At 41.8% G+C, this 16174-nt stretch overlaps 1 protein-coding gene and 1 pseudogene across 1 annotated transcript in view; both read right to left on the minus strand.

Annotated features, from left to right (window-relative positions):
* GPATCH1 (G-patch domain containing 1) overlaps positions 1-8545 on the minus strand; it is a 45007-nt gene extending 36462 nt beyond the window's left edge. The window contains exons 1-2 of the mRNA XM_066349369.1: positions 8448-8545; positions 3065-3199 (exon numbers count right to left, since the gene is read on the minus strand). Of these exons, the coding sequence (XP_066205466.1) occupies positions 3065-3199; positions 8448-8520 (208 nt within the window). The 5' untranslated portion in view covers positions 8521-8545. The remainder of the gene's footprint in view (positions 1-3064; positions 3200-8447) is intronic.
* A 5238-nt stretch (positions 8546-13783) lies between these two features.
* Positions 13784-14127, minus strand: LOC136381470 (large ribosomal subunit protein eL34-like; annotated as a pseudogene).
* Positions 14128-16174: the final 2047 nt, after the last annotated feature.

Consider the following 16174-nt stretch of genomic DNA (forward strand, 5'->3'; position numbering starts at 1 on the left):
TAAACTCCTAGCTACTCTTCATCTCACTGCTCATATAGATGTAATTATTCCACATAAATTTCTTATTAATCCCCATACCTCCCGCTGCCAGAATTTAGTGGTTACTAAATTCCATTAGAATTTGGAACCAAGTAAAATCATACATTGAAAGTTAAACAGTGAAAGGAACACAAGAAAATCTGAACAGAAAGATGCAACATCACATTAAAAGGCAGAACCATTCTAAGACCAGCAGAAAGGCAACCTACACTAGCAAACTGACATAACAAAGAAATGGTATGTCTGGGGAACACACTACACAATATACAGTTGATGTATTATAGAATTGTACACCTGAAACCGATATAATTTTATTAACCAATGTCACCCCAAGAAATTCAACAAAAAATTAAAACATTTTGTAAATAAAATATACATATCAAGATGCATTAGTCAGCCAAGAAAGGATGGCTAAAGACAGAGTATCGGCCTGACCAGACAGTGGCACAGTGGGTAGAGCAGTGGCCTGGGATGCTGAGGACCCAGGTTTGAAACCCCATGGTTACCGGCTTCAGTGTGGACTCACTCAGCATAAGCACAGGCTCACCAGCTTGAGCATGGGATCATAGACATGACCCCACTGTTGCTGGCTTGAGCCCAAAGGTCACTGGCTTGAGCCAGGGATCATTAGCTCTGCTGGATGGTCAAGGCACGCATGAGAAAGCAATCAATGAACAACTAAGGAGCTGCAACTGAGTTGATGCTTCTCATCTCTCTCCCTTTCTGTTTGTATGTCTGTCTGTCTCTCTCTCTCTCTCTCTCTCTCTCTCTCTCACTAAAAAAAAAGAAAAGAAAAAAGACAGAGTTACAAAAGCAATCCAAACAACATTCAGGGTGCCCTGGCCTAAGGCCTCAACCAGGCATGTCTAAGGGCAGGCAATGGCCATACTGGCCCCCAATTCCATCAAATACCTGAGTCCTATAACAAATGCTCCTGTTTCTCATCCATAGTCACAAGCATGCGCTGTGCCTAAAGTGAGAGAATGCTCTGGTGGTCAAATGTATCTGTAACCCTCTGCAGGTAACTTCTTTAGATTTCTCTAAGAGTTATACACCTATGTTCAGATATCCTACAAGGGTCTTGCTGAGGAGTCTTACTATGGGCAGATCTACTCTTGGCAGATGGGTGGAGCAGGTTTCTAGACCGGCCTGGGAGACTGATTCCCCAGGAGAGTAAGGATGGGCCCGCCACCATCTTCCACCTTGAATTTCTATAGTCTTTGCCCTGTTCCTATGTAGATAGGAACCCATTGCTCCTAATGATAAAGAGATATTCCAGTATATTAACATATCACAGTCTATACCTGACAAATCATTTGAGCTGGTCTTACTTTTAAAGAATTACAATGCCCAGCACAGCCATTATCATACTAACCAGCAATGCATTAGTATACTCTTTTCTTCACAAATCCTACTGCCATTTTAAAATTTTAATAAGTGTGTTATTTTAATAGTGCCTTAGTTCTCTTAATTTGCTTTTGTTAATAATAACGCTATATATTTCATATAGCATTTTTAGCTTGTCTGGAGTAAACTGTTCAAATACTTTAATCACTTGCTTATTGAACTGATCTTTATACTTTCTGGATATTGAACTTTAACCATCTTATCAACACCAACTATTTTTCTTACATGGCTCTTTTCCTTTCTTTCTTCCATTACTTTTCATCTTTATTTCACTATTGTTGTAGTATACAAGTTATTTTCATTCTTTTTTTAGTTTTGTTTTTTTTTTAGCAAAAGAGAGAGGAGAGGGACAGACAGGAAGGGAGATGATAAACATTAACTCATAGTTGTGGCACCTTAGTTGTTCATTGATTGCTTTCTCATACATGCCTTGACTGGGGGCTCCTGTTGAGCCAGTGACCCCTTGCTCAAGGCAGTGACCTTAGGTTCAAGCCAGCAACCTTAGGCTTCAAGCCAGCGACCATGGGCTTCAAGCCAGTGACCTTTGGGCTCAAGCCAATGACCATGGGGTCATGTCTAGGTTCCCATGCTGAAGCCAATGACCCCGCACTCAAGTTGGTAAGCCTGCGCTCAAGCCGGCAACCCTGTGCTCAAGCTGGCGAGCCCATAGTCAAGCTAGATGAGCTTACGTTCAAGCCAGCTACCTCAGGGTTTTGAACCTGTGTCCTCAGCGACCCAGGTCAATGCTCTATCCACTGCACCACCACCTGGTCAGGCTACAAGTTATTTTTAATTATTTATTTTCCAATTATAGTTGACACACAATTTTATATTACTTTCAGGTGTACAGCTCAGTGGTTAGACATTTATAAAATTTATGAAGTGATCCCCCGATAAGTTCAGTACCCATTTGACATCATACACAGTTATTAAAGTATTACTGACTATATTACAAGTTACTTTTAAAATATATATATAAAAGATCTGTCCCATCTAGTTCTTAATGATTCCTACATGAGTTAATCTATTCATATATCAGATATATGTGATCTTTTTACAGTTTTATGTTAAAACACTAAAAAATATATTACTTTTATCAATACAGAATATATTATATTGCACCATGTGAAAAAATTTAATGGACTTTTCTCCGGTCGAGAGTATGTACTGAGAAGTAAGGCTGAGTCCCACATCAGGAGACAACAGCTCTTATTCTCAGTGACCTCATCTACAAAACAGCTGTAACACCTGCCCTCCTTAATCACTGAGTCGTGTGAGACAATGACCATTTGTGTAAGAGTGCTTTGTGCATGGCAGATATAATATGAAATGGAGGTCACTACCATCATTTAACGATCTAATTAGAGGGTTTTTTTTAAGTGGAAACAAACTCTCTCACCTTCAGGTTGCCATCAATGAATAACACACATTGAATCTGAAAACATTATAAATATTCAGAGAACACGCAAGTGCACAATGTATGTACTAAAATGTTACATGAAGTTTTCAAAAAAAACAGAGGTAAAAAAAAAAGTGAGTGGTGGGGAGGTGAGAAACTTGTGATAGTTAGTCATCACTTGCTTTAGCAATATTATAGCTATAAGTAGGAAAATCATACCTTCTTTTGAGCCAACAGTGTTGAAGTACCCAGCAGAGAACCCTCCACTGAAAGCTCCGTGAAACCGTTTATACCTTCCTTTTTCATCTCTGACGGTCTGATCCTGAAGAGGAATTGGTTTCTTTGGTCTTTCACCTAAAAAAAAATATATGTATTTTTATATATATATATATATATATATATGGTGGACTAGAAAATATTTCTTGAATATCACTTCCTGTAACTTCAAATATAATAATTTTAATTAAGGTGCATTTCCTTGGCTTCACTAGGTTATATGGCTTAGAAAGCAATACATTTTAACAAGCTTCTTTATAATTCTAAAACAATTATAAATATCTCTTATTTATATTAGAAATAAATACGTTTTAGCAAAAATGGCCTGCTCTTTCCACTAAATTGCATTATGAAAACTGAATTATTAATACATTGCTTGGGGAGGAGAGTTCAAACACACAGAAGGGAAACCTGTGGGCAGTGAAGCAGGCTGACTGCTGGGTGGTGCATGGCATACAGAAGTTTGCAACAGAAGAAACATTTCTGTATCTCTCCTAGCATTTCACAGCATCCTGACTCCAGAACTTTCCCCTTGGTATTGCTCATTTCCCCCAAATCTTAAGCGTTTCTGTATTTCTGAGAATCTTCTGATTCTATAGTTCCTATTCTTTAAACTTGTTCTTTTTGCTACTTTGCTATAAGGGGCTGGGTTGCTCCATCACACAAGCAGAAAGGAACTTACTGTAATATATGTTAACCTAGTCTAAAAATTACTCAGGTTTAAAGTTTTAGGTACCATGATCCCAATTACTAATTTTATCAACTCCAATCCAAAATTCTGAATCTATTTAAAATAAAAAGTAACCATGAAGTTACTTCCAAACATTCGATACAGAAAGCAAGTTATACAGTAGTTAAGGGCACAGAGTTGAGTCACAGCACTATGGATTTTAAAGTCAACTTCACCTTTACTAGCACTGAGACTTAGTCATCTTAACCTCTCAGTGCCTTGATTTCCTCATCTGTAAAATGAGGATGACACTAATAGTAATAACTATTTTATAGAATTGTTATGAAAATTGAATAAGATAATACCGATGGCCCTGGCCAGATAGCTAGGCTGGTTAGAGCATCATCCTGATAAGCAGAGGTTGCTGGTTCAATCCCCAGTCAGGGTACATACAGAAACAGATCGATGTTTGTCTCTTTCTCTCCCTTCCTCTAAAATCAATAAATCAATAATAAAGATAATGCCTATAAAGTGCTTGTCAAGAAGAGGCACACACAAATACCTCTTTTTAATAAAGTACTAGCTATTACTATTATTATTATTATTATTATTATTATTATTATATACAATAGGTAAGATGCATCCTAAAGTCCACATGTACCTGTTACTTCAATAATTGAGCTAGTTACTACTCCCGGAAGATGGAACAAAAAGGAACTTCCAGTTTCACTGTCTTAAATTCTTATTTGTAGCTTATGAGGTCTCCAGATCATTTCTGGAGTATAATCCATAACAGGGTAGCCAGTCACAAGTTCTGGTTCTGAAGACCAGGTGATCTAGGCTCAAATCCCCTTACTCTATTACTTGCTACCTCTGTGAACTTGGGTAAGTTACTTGATCTCCACAAGACTTAGCCTCCAAAACTATAAAATCAGGGCACTAACGGAGCCTACTTTGTAGAGTGGTGCTGAGGATTAAATACCACATGCAGAGGGCTGACCACAGTGCCTGGTCTCAGGGAAGCTCAGTTGATATCAGCTACAATTTCATTTAACTCGAAAGAACTGAATTACAACTGAGGACCCCCAATCCAAGATTGTCACCATTTCTTAGAAATGCAGTACACACACTCCCTTAATGCATGTGCAGCTGGCATGATTCTTGACTAAGGTGGTGTTCCTCGACCTTAGCACCCACTGCCAGTCTGTGCTGGGGAGTTCTTTGCTGTGGGGAACAGTCTTGTACACTGTAGGATGTTTAGCAGCATCCTGGCCTGTAACACTAGATGCCAGTGCAACTCCCCACCCTCCAAGCATGACAACCAAAAATGTCTCCAGACATTGCCAAATGTCCCCTAGAGGGCAAAATCATTCCCAATTGAGAGCCACCCAGTTCAAGTGAGAGAGGGTAGGTCCTGCCAATGCTAGGTACTGTTCTTGCTCTGTTCTCCAGGTGCTTCTGATCTGAAAGGGGAGATAAGATCTGCAGACAACTACTTGGAACCTGTGGCAGCAGATGATGAGGTCCAACCACAGGGCTCCTGAGGAGGCGCCAGCTCTAACCACAGCATGGAAACTCCAGGGAGGTGACATTTTAGCCAGGCCCTCTTATAATTATTGCTACTAATAACAACTAATCCCTTCCTGTCACACAAATTATCTCATTTATCATACCCTGATAAGACTGCTTGAATTAAGTAACTTCCCTGAGGTCCACAGCTAATCACAAAGCTGAAATCAGATCTCAATTCTGCTTCCAAGCCAGGGATGCTACCCACGCTGCCCTTCACTCATCCCTGACCAAAAACTTACTGAGGGCCTTACCATGGAAGCAGCCCTGTTCTAGACCCAGGGTATGGAAAACTAAGTACAGCTCCATTCCTGCTCCCAGGGTGCCCAAAGCCCAGCAGAGGAGACCTGGATGTATAGGAACTCTTCTGACAGTGTTTAAGGAGCACAACATCACAGTCACACTAGGCAGGAGCAGAATCGGATAGCTGCAGATAGGGACACAATTCCTGACAGAAGCAGTTAAGTCCGTCAGTAAACAGGGTAGTGTCAGATGGTTTGAGAAAGTAGTCTAGTCTGACTGGACAGCAGGGAAGGAATGGAAGATGAAACCAGACAGGAAGAGCATGCAGAGGACCTTGAACATGGTGCTGCAGGGTCTGTGGTATGTCTTGTGGGTTATGGGAGCCACAGACAGTTTTAAGTGATAGAGTCACAGCATCAAGGAAGAGGAAATGGTCCTAAAACTTACCTGTGTAAAGATGAGCTGGAGATGAGAATTCTAGAGCCAACTGAAAAGTGTCTAAGGGAAGATGGTGCCCCCTTCCTTCCAGGCCAGAGAGCCTATGTGTCTATGGGTCTACGTTTGATGGTGCAAACAATAAACCTGTCCATCAGGGCCAGCAACTTTAATTAAGTAGTGAAGTCGAGCCTGACCTGTGGTGGCGCAGTGGATAAAGTATCGACCTGGAACGCTGAGGTTGCTGGTTCAAAACCCTGGGCTTGCCTGGTCAAGGCACATATGGGAGTTGATGCTTCCTGCTCCTCCCTTCTCTCTCTCTCTCTCTCTCTCTCTCTCCTCTCTAAAAAATGAATAAATAAATAAAATCTAAAAAAAAAAAGTAGTGAAGTCCTTCCTCTAACAATGTTTGTCTAACCAGTGGTTAGAAAACCGCGGCTCGTGAGCCACATGCTGCTCTTTGGCCAACTTAGGAATACCCTAATTAAGTTATTAACAATGTACCTACCTATATAGTTTAAGTTTAAAAAATCTGGCTCTCAAAAGAAATTTCAATCGTTGCACTGTTGACTCTGTTGACTAATAAGTTTGCCGACCACTGGTCAATCTATCATTAAAACTTCAAAGCACGAAATAAAAACGACTACTGAGTCTAGTATGCTATCATGTAAAATGTACTCCGAGTGCATTGTGTTCCGTGGATGAAAAGGGGGTTCTGCAATAAATTTGACAAGCTCAGTGGTGACCTCACAGAATGAGCTGAACATAATTCCTAACAGACAGGTCATGGTGGGTAATCAACAAATTCTTTGAGATCATGAGGTGATGAATTTGCCCATAAAGCTAATGTGATCTTAGGCTGTAGGAAGGAATTTGCCCTTCTCTACTCACACTCTGGTCTCATACTTGGAGAAAGACTTTAACAAATTAGAGAACTGAAGATGGTAAGTGTGGTACAGAAATGTCTTTAAAGAAATTCAAAGGCTGTCTTCAAACACACAAAAAAAAGCTTTCAGGGGATTAGCCTTTCTTTGTCTTTTGTAAGCAGGGATAGAAGCAGGGCCAGTATGTAGCAGAAGTTTCTAATGATTAGAACTGTTTAGAGCAGGGGTCTCAAACTCAACTCAGCATGTGGGCCGCAGAGTAAGATCACAGCCGTTCGGCGGGCCGCACTAGGTCTACAAAAGGCAACTGTTACGCAACACTTTTCTCACTGCAGTTGAAAACAAAAAAAAATCAGTACAACAAGCACAATCGTACATGCAGTTTACTCAGTGTCACAAAACGACCAGAAACTGTAGTTCGCATCACAACTGCTGTTAACTAAGCTACTATCTAGCTAGGATGCTAGAGAAATGAAAAATACAAGTAGGCCCCTAGGCTTACTTAATTTTATCCAAAATATTTTGAACTTCGTGGATTAGTCTGTGGGCCGCACAAAATTGTTCGGCGGGCCGCGAGTTTGAGACCCCTGGTTTAGAGGGAATAAAAAGGTCATCAGTGGAAATATCCCAGCATTACAACCAACCTGGCAGGATGTGGTCAGGGTAGAAAAAAGATCTCAACCGCAGGTCTACAAGTAACTCCTAGCCCACCATGCTTCTTTTCTCTTTCCCACAAGGCTGGCACTGCCATCAGGCCTTGCTGAGCATTCAATACAAATCAAGTCATTAAGTGAATCAGACTAGAAACATGAGAAGGAACCTTGCTTCATCTTGCCCTCCCCCACATTCCACCAGCAAGTATCGTCAGCTCTGCTTTCCAAGTGTATATTGACCCAGGCCACGACTTACCACCACCAGTGCTAACACTCCAGTCCAAGCCATCATCGTCGCCAGACCTCTTTTTGCTGATCTCCCTGCTTCACTCTTGCCCACCCCCAACCCGACGCCTATTCTCCAAATCGACAGAATCGTCTTTAAAATAGACACTCCTCAATTGTGTAAACTCCCCAATGACTCTCCTACACTTCACATAAAACCCAAACTCTCTCTTCTCCCGACATCAGGCCTGCCTGTCCCTCAATTTGCAAAAGTGGCCCCGACTTTCACACCCTTGCACTTGCTGTTCTCTCTGCCTGAAATCCTCTACCCCCCAGGTCTTTGTACGGTAGTTCCTTCCTCTGTTTCAAGACTGAGCTCAGATGCGCTCTCCTAGTAAAGACATTGCCTGACCACCCCAAACCCCGCTCTCATACGAGGCCCTTTCGTCATCTATTTCCCACCCCTCTGAGTCTCCCTTCCGTCGCTCCAGAACATGAGCATCCCAAAAGTTCGGCGCACACCCCTCATCGCTGTTCCCAGGGCCCGTAGTTAGGAGTCTTGCCCCAGGAGCCTGCCAAGAGCCGACACCGGGGTATACGTTTCGCCCCGCATCCTAAGCCCTAGCCCCATTTCCACAGGAGTGCACCTTCTTCCAGTGGCTCCAAGCCTGTGCCATAGCTGACCAAGTCCTCATCGCTGTCACTACCCAGCGCCGCCATCCTGATCCCTTCCTGGCCCCGCCCCCTTGCTACGGGGACTTCGACAGGCCAAAAGCCTTCCGCTCGTTCTGCTTCGCAAACCTAAGTCTTCAACCTGGGATCTGTGCCTGAAAGTTCTGAAGCCACAACAGCCCATTCTAGGAGGTACCTGAGAGAAGCTAGAAACCACTTAGCTATCCTGCCACAAGGCAGGCTTCCGTTCCTCTTCCAAGAGAGACTGCTTGCCTCCATACCATCCCGCCACTTGTCGGGAAAGTACCTTTGTTACCACACACACACACACACACACACACACACACACACACACACACACACTGCTTGCCTCCATACCATCCCGCCACTTGTCGGGAAAGTACCTTTGTTACCACACACACACACCAGTATCACTCTTAGGTTTGCCAGAGTGGAGTTCCCTTCCAGACTTCTGACCCGGAAACCCTGATGTTCCTGGTAAAGGCAGCTCCAGACAACAGTTGATCAGAGAGAACAATGAACAAGAAAATAAAAGAAAAGGAGAAAAAGAAAGGGGTAATGTGAGTTTGGGAAGAGGAATAGAGAGAAAAGGAAAAACCTGAAAAGGAGAAAAAAACAGGAAGGGAAAAGAAACAGCAAGCAGACAAGCAAAAAGTTGCTGGGAGGTAAGGGGGATGCTGTGGGCTGCTTTACTGAACCTAAAGAAACAAACATCTGTCAAATGGGGTGCTGTTATCCCACCCCAAAACTCTTTTTATTAGAGGCTGAGCTGAAAACCAGCCCTGGAAGCCCAAGTTTTTAAAATAAGGGTCAGAAGGCTGTGTGAGTGAATCACTAGGATATTGTTAAAATGCCCCTCGACCCCCGCCCCAGACCTCCTGAATCAGAATCTCTGGGAGTAGGGTTGTTTCTTGAGCACTCCAAGCACATCTGACCTTAAGGCCTTTGTAGCCCCTGTTTCCTACGTTAGGAATGTTCTTCCCGCAGATACCGCATGACTCACTGCCTCACCTTCTTCAGGTCTCTGCTCAGAGGTTACTTCCTCAGTGAAGCCTTCTCTGACCTTGTTTTAAAAGCAATCACTATCTACTATACTCCCTATCCCCCTTATATTTATCCTACTTTATATTTTTTTACACTTATTATTTTTAACACACTATATATTTTATTTACTGTGGCTATTGTCTTTCATAATTGGAATATAAACGCCACATGAACATAGATTTGGACCAGGTTTGTTATTTTTTTCATTTATTGATTTGAGAAGGCAAAAGAGAAAAAGGAGTAAGGGAGAGAGGGAGAGAAACATCAATTTGTTGTTCTAATCATTTATATATTCGCTGGTTGATTCTTTTATGTGGCTTGCCCAGGGATTGAACTGAAATTTGGTATACGGGGACAACGTTCTAACCAACAGAGCTGTCCAACCAGGGTGAGTTGTTTTGTGGGATTATTTCCTTTGAGTTATCCTCAGAGCTTAAAATACTGATTAGCAGGTAGTAAACATTCAATAAATAATTTTGAAAACAAGAATAAATAACTAGTTAAATTAAGTCATGGTACATGACTTTAAAAAACCAAAAGTTAAAAAAAAAAAGCAGGTATTAAGACATAGCCCCAGCCTGACCAGTGGTGGCACAGTGGATAGAGTGTCAACCTGGAACACTGAGGTACCAGGTTGGAAACCTCGAGGTTGCAGGCTCACCAGCTTGAGCATGGGATCATCAACATGATCCAAAAATCACTGGCTTGAGCCCAAAGGTTGCTGGCTTGAGCCCAAGGTCACTGCTTGAGCAAGAGGTCACTGGCTTGGCTGGAGCCGGCCCCCCATCCCTTCATCAAGGCAAATATGAGAATCAATGAGCAACTAAAGTGCCACAACTACAATTTGATGCTTCTCATCTCTCTCCCTTTCTCTCCCTGTCTCTCAAATGGAAAAATTTTTTGAAGGAAGGAAGGAAGCAAGGAAGCAAGGAAGCAAGGAAAGAAAGGAAGAAATGGAGTCTATGTCCTCTCCCCCTGATGGAAGGAAGGAAAGAAAGAAAGAAAGGAAGAAATGGAGTCTATGTCCTCTCCCCCGGAAGGAAGGAAGGAAGGAAGGAAGGAAGGAAGGAAGGAAGGAAGGAAGGAAGGAAGGAAGGAAGGAAGGAAAGGAAGAAATGGAGTCTATGTCCTCTCCCCCGGAAGGAAGGAAGGAAGGAAGGAAGGAAGGAAGGAAGGAAGGAAAAAAAGGGAGAAAGAAAGAAAGAAAGAAGGAAGGAAAGAAAGAGAAAGAAAGAGAGAGAGAGAGAGAAAAGAAAGAAAGAAAGAAAGAAAGAAAGAAAGAAAGAAAGAAAGAAAGAAAGAAAGAAAGAAAAGAAAGAAAGGAAGAAATGGAGTCTATGTCCTCTCCCCCTGAATCTAGGCTCCATGACTTGCTTGACCAAAAATATAGTGAAAGCAAAACTGGGTCAGGGGGAGGGGTGGTAGGATAGGGTAAAGGAGGAATAAATGGTGATTGAAGGGACTGACTTGATGATGGAAGGAGACATGACTTGAGGTGGTGAGCACATAATACAATATATAGATGATGTGCTATAGAACTGTGCACCTGGAGCCTATATAATTTTATTAACCAATGTTGCCCCAATAAATTTAATTTTTAAAAAATAATAAAAAAATACAGTGAAACCAACAATAAAACAATTTCCACATCAAACTTTTAAGAGATTGGCAGATTTTAATTTTTCTCAGGGTGCAGACTCTTAGAACCCAACCTCCTTAATTCCAAAATGATAAAAGAAGCTGCAAAACTTATTCTCTGGAGCATTTCAGATCTTGCTTCCCAGCAACTGTCATCAGTTTGGCTCAAATAAAATCTTATAAAAATTGCCCTGGCCAGGTAGCTTGCTCAGTCGGCTAGAGCATTGGCCCAAAATGCCAAGGTTGTGGGTTCAATTGCCGGTTAGGGCACATATAAGAATCAACCAATGAATGCATAAATAAGTGGAACAACAAATCAATGTTTCTCTCTCTCCCTTTCCTTCTCTCTAAAACCAATAAGTAAATAAATAAATATAAAATAAATAAATAAGTGGAATAGCAAATCAATGTTTTTCTCTCTAAAGTCAATAATAAATAAATAAATAAATAATAAATAAAATTATTTACAGGTATGGACATTCTGACATTTATGCAACTGAAACACCAAATACCCCTCCTTTCTTATTCAGGTATGCAAGACACAAATCTCAAAATCTTATCAGGAAACTGCAGATAATAAAATGGGCTAAGAAAAGCAAAAACAAAAAAACAAGAAGATGGACTGAGTCACCGTGATAGGGAGTGATTTCTTCCTCAGGGTCCACACATCTGTGCCGCCAGTGAGATGGGTACTCATAACAAGGGAAACCCTTACAAATAGAGATTTCCCCTATAAGTGTAAACGCCCTTTCACAAAGGGTAACTTCTACTTGTACCTGTGAACTTCTCCCATGTCTGCTGGTTCTTAAAATTAACCAGCCTTAAATAATCAATATTCCTAAAAGGCATATTTTGGCACCCTAAACTCTGCTTCCCTTAGTCTGTTACCAGACAGGGATTGGGTCCAGAGCAGGTCTGCCTCAGACCAGCTGGCAGTGTGTGTAGGTTCTTGACTTTGTACAGGAAAAATTTCACAGCATGAGTCCAGGACCAAGTGATATTGAGAGTACATTTAGCCTTACCTGTGATGGCACAATGGATAAAGCATCGACCTGGAATGCTGAGGTTGCTGGTTCAAAACCCTGGGCTTGCCCAGTCAAGGAACATAAGAGAAGCAACAATGAGTTGATGCTTCCTGCTCCTCCCCACCTATCCTTTCTCTCTCTCTCTCTCTCTCTCTCTCTCTCTCTCTCTCTCTCTCTCTCTCATCTCTCTCAAAAAAATCAATAAATAATTTTTTTTTTTGTAGTATTTTTTTGAAGTTGGAAACAGGGAGGCAGTCAGACAGACTCCCGCATGCGCCCGACCGGGATCCACCCGGCACGCCCACCAGGGGGCGATGCTCTGCCCATCCGGGGCATCACTCTGCAATGACCAGAGCCACTCTAGCGCCACGGAGCCATCCCCAGCGCCCGGGACATCCTTTGCTCGGGGCCGCAGCTGCGGGAGGGGAAGAGAGAGACAGAGAGGAAGAAGAGGGGGAGGGGTGGAGAAGCAGCTGGGCGCTTCTCCTGTGTGCCCTGGCTGGGAATCGAACCCTGGACTCCCGCACGCCAGGCCGACACTCTACCACTGAGCCAACCGGCCAGGGCCAAAATATTTTTTTAAAAAAGAGAGCGAGCCTGACCTGTGGTGGCGTAGTGGATAAAGCGTCGACCTGGAAATGCTGAGGTCGCCAGTTCGAAACCCTGGGCTTGCCTGGTCAAGGCACATATGGGAGTTGATGCTTCCAGCTCCTCCCCCCTTCTCTCTCTCTGTCTCCCTCCTCTCTCTCTCTCTCTCTCTCCTTCCTAAAAATGAATAAATAAAATTTTAAAAAAAAAGAGAGAGAGAGAACGTTTATTACAACTGGGAACAGTGTAATGAAGGAAGGGCTTAGGATAGAAGAAGCAACAGGAAAGAGTCTAGGCAGTTCTGCTTTGGCTCTCTGGAAAGTTAGAGAAAAAGGGGGCCTCATTGACAGGTTCAGGGGGTAAGCGCTGGACAAGCTGCTCCCCTGTTTTCAAGTCTCCTTACAGTCAGAGAGAAAGGTATGGGCATGCTCTAGAGACAGCATGCTCCTGGGTCCTTTCTTTTGAGACTTTTTCTCTTTCTTTAGCCAGTGGGAATCCTAGAGGAGGTCTTGGGTGAGGAGGTCTTAACAAAATACTCATTAGCTTTACAGGTTTGTCCTTCAATGTGTTGATTCATCAAAATACACGTAAAGAGGAATCAGGCTTATTTTCTGGTTAATTTTATTTTTAAAGAAAGTCATCAAAGAGGGACCAGGACCAAGGCTGGTCAGTTCCAGCATATTCTGTAATGTGTAAACCATTTGCTCCTAAGTGTCGTTGGTTTGGGAAGATAAAACCTTGTGATTCATTAGCTGGCTGTGAATTGCTCAAATTGTTTGGCCTTGTTTAATTATTTTGTCTCAGTTACCCTTACTCAACTTGTCAAGGAATTTCCCTAATTTTTCACTATTCTGCATTAGTCCCACCTTCAAAACTTCATATAAGAATTCCCACATTCCAGAAACTAGGTTAATACATTGTTCTCTATCTCATTAACCAATTTTTATCTTTGTTTGTTTTTGCATTGTTTTTATTACTTAAAAGAGCTTCTTTTTTTAAAATTTAGCTCTCTGACTCTGTGCTTGTGCCTTCAAAACTCACAATGATTATCTGCTCTTCAGTAAGGAAAGTACGCTTGATCCTGTCACTGACACATTTAGCACAGACCTACCATAGGCCCTGCTGACATGTTTTTTCATTTTAGACAACCTCATTTGAACTTTAGGTCTCACAGTAGGAACTCCGCGAAGTCAGCTTGGCCAACCATATGCAGATTTTGGTGTTTCCCCAACCTTCTTGGTATAAAGGTAAACAATTCCATTACCAGAGGTTTAGGACAGCCTTCTTTTGTTAGACTGTTGTAGGACAGCCTACTTTGGTACGTCAAACACTGGACCATTCTAAATAACAATAGACATCATCCCTGGAGGAAGCAAAGGAAAAAAAAAAATCTCAATCTTAAAACTAGGTCAGTTTAGCCTGACCAGGTGCTGGCGCAGTGGATGGAGCATTTTCTTGGGATGCTGAGGACCCAGATTCATAACCCCGAGGTTACTAGATTGAGCACAGGCTTACCAGCTTGAGCACAGGTTCACTGGCTTGAGCGTAGCAAGAGATCACTGGCTTGCTGGAGCTCCCCAGGTCAAAGCATGTATGAGAAAGCAATCAATGAACTACTGAGGTGCCACAACTATGAGTTGATGCTTCTCATCACTCTCTCTTCCTGTCTGTCTGTCCATCTCTCTCTCTAAAAAAAAAAAAAAAAAAAAAAAAAAAAAAAGGTCAGTTGTGTCAGTGTGTCTGACCCTGATCGGGTAGCTCAGTTGGCTAGAGAGTCATCCCAACCAGCCAAGGTTGTGGGTTTGATCCTGGTCAGGACACATACAGAAATTAACCAATGAATGCATAAATAAGTGAAACAACAATTTCTCCCTCTAAAATCAATAAATTTAATTAGAAAAAAAAAATACTTTGCCCTGGCTAGATAGCTCAGTGGGATTGAGTGTCATCCCCATATGCCAAGTTTGCAGGTTCGATCCCCAGTCAGGGCACATACAAGAATCAATCAGTGAATGCATAATTAAATGGAACAACAAATCAATGTTTCTCTCTCTTTCTCCATTTCCTCGCTCTATAAAATCAATAAATAAAAAAATAGATTTCTAGATGTCAAGGGTGGTAGCATTTTTTGCAGTTTCAGTGTCTTGGATGATGTCATTGGGTGTTCAGGTAAACTCTCTAAATGAATTACACAGCAACAGGCATATATGAGCTGTTATGATGATTTCTTTGATGTTTATATGGAATTGTCTAGTTGCAGTCTTCAAGGCTTCAGGGGAAAAGAGTTTTGTTCTCAATTATACCAAGCCAAACGATGGGAAAAAAATTGGAAATATTACTTTGGAGAGTTACAGCCAAGTATTTGAGGAAACTAGAAGATTTCAGGATCCAGCCAGCTTACAGCTAAATAACAAAAACTTTAAAGAATTTAATAGGACTAGAATTTAATATCCATAAATGTATATTTTAGTTCCTATTGAATCATAATTTTTCTCTTATTGATTGACGGATTGATCTTAGAGAGAGAGGAAGAGGGAGAGAGAGAGAAACATCAACTTGTTCCACTTATTCATGCATTTATTGGTTGATTTTTGTATGCACCCTATCCAGGGATTGAACCCATATCTTTGGTGTATCAGGACGATGCTCCATAAAGTGTCATTTAATTTTTTTTATTGATTGATTTTGAGAGAGAGAGAGAGAGAGATTGACTTGTTGTTCTACTTATATATACATTCATCGGTAGATTCTTATATGTGCCCCGACCAGGAAACGAACCCACAACCTTGGCTCGTTTCTATTACCTCTAACTTTCTAAATAAACTTTCTCTTATAATTTGAAAAAAAATTTTAATAAAAAATAAAAATAGAAAGATAGCTTATATTAGAGTTCCTGGAGAATACCAGGTATTACCATCTCAAAGGCACAGGGGTTGGGGGGGGAAGAAATGCAAGCTCCTCCTGAAAGGATTTGGAGATAAAGAGGGGAGATTTAGGGGTGGTAAAAAGTCACATGCTAACCTGACCTGTGGTGGCGCAGTGGATAAAGTGTCGACCTGGAAATGCTGAGGTTGCTGGTTCAAAACCCTGGGCTTGCCTGGTCAAGGCACATATGAGAGTTGATGCTTCCAGCTCCTCCCCCCTCCTCTTTCTCTCTCTCTCTCTCTCTCTGTCTCTCCCTCTCCTCTCTAAAATGAATTAAAAGAAAAAAATTAAAAGTCCCATGCTCCCCTGTGGCACCATATGGCTTCAATTTCTAAGAATTTTTTCATAAAAATTGCAAAATTATGTCTATAATTTACAATGAATTGTATTCACTTAAGGATTTGTCTTGTACAAGCCCTAGCCAGGTAGCTCAGTAGTTATGGTATCTGCTTTGTTGTTAT

Source organism: Saccopteryx leptura, chromosome 9 (assembly GCF_036850995.1).
Source record: "Saccopteryx leptura isolate mSacLep1 chromosome 9, mSacLep1_pri_phased_curated, whole genome shotgun sequence".
NCBI classification, from domain to species: domain Eukaryota; kingdom Metazoa; phylum Chordata; class Mammalia; order Chiroptera; family Emballonuridae; genus Saccopteryx; species Saccopteryx leptura.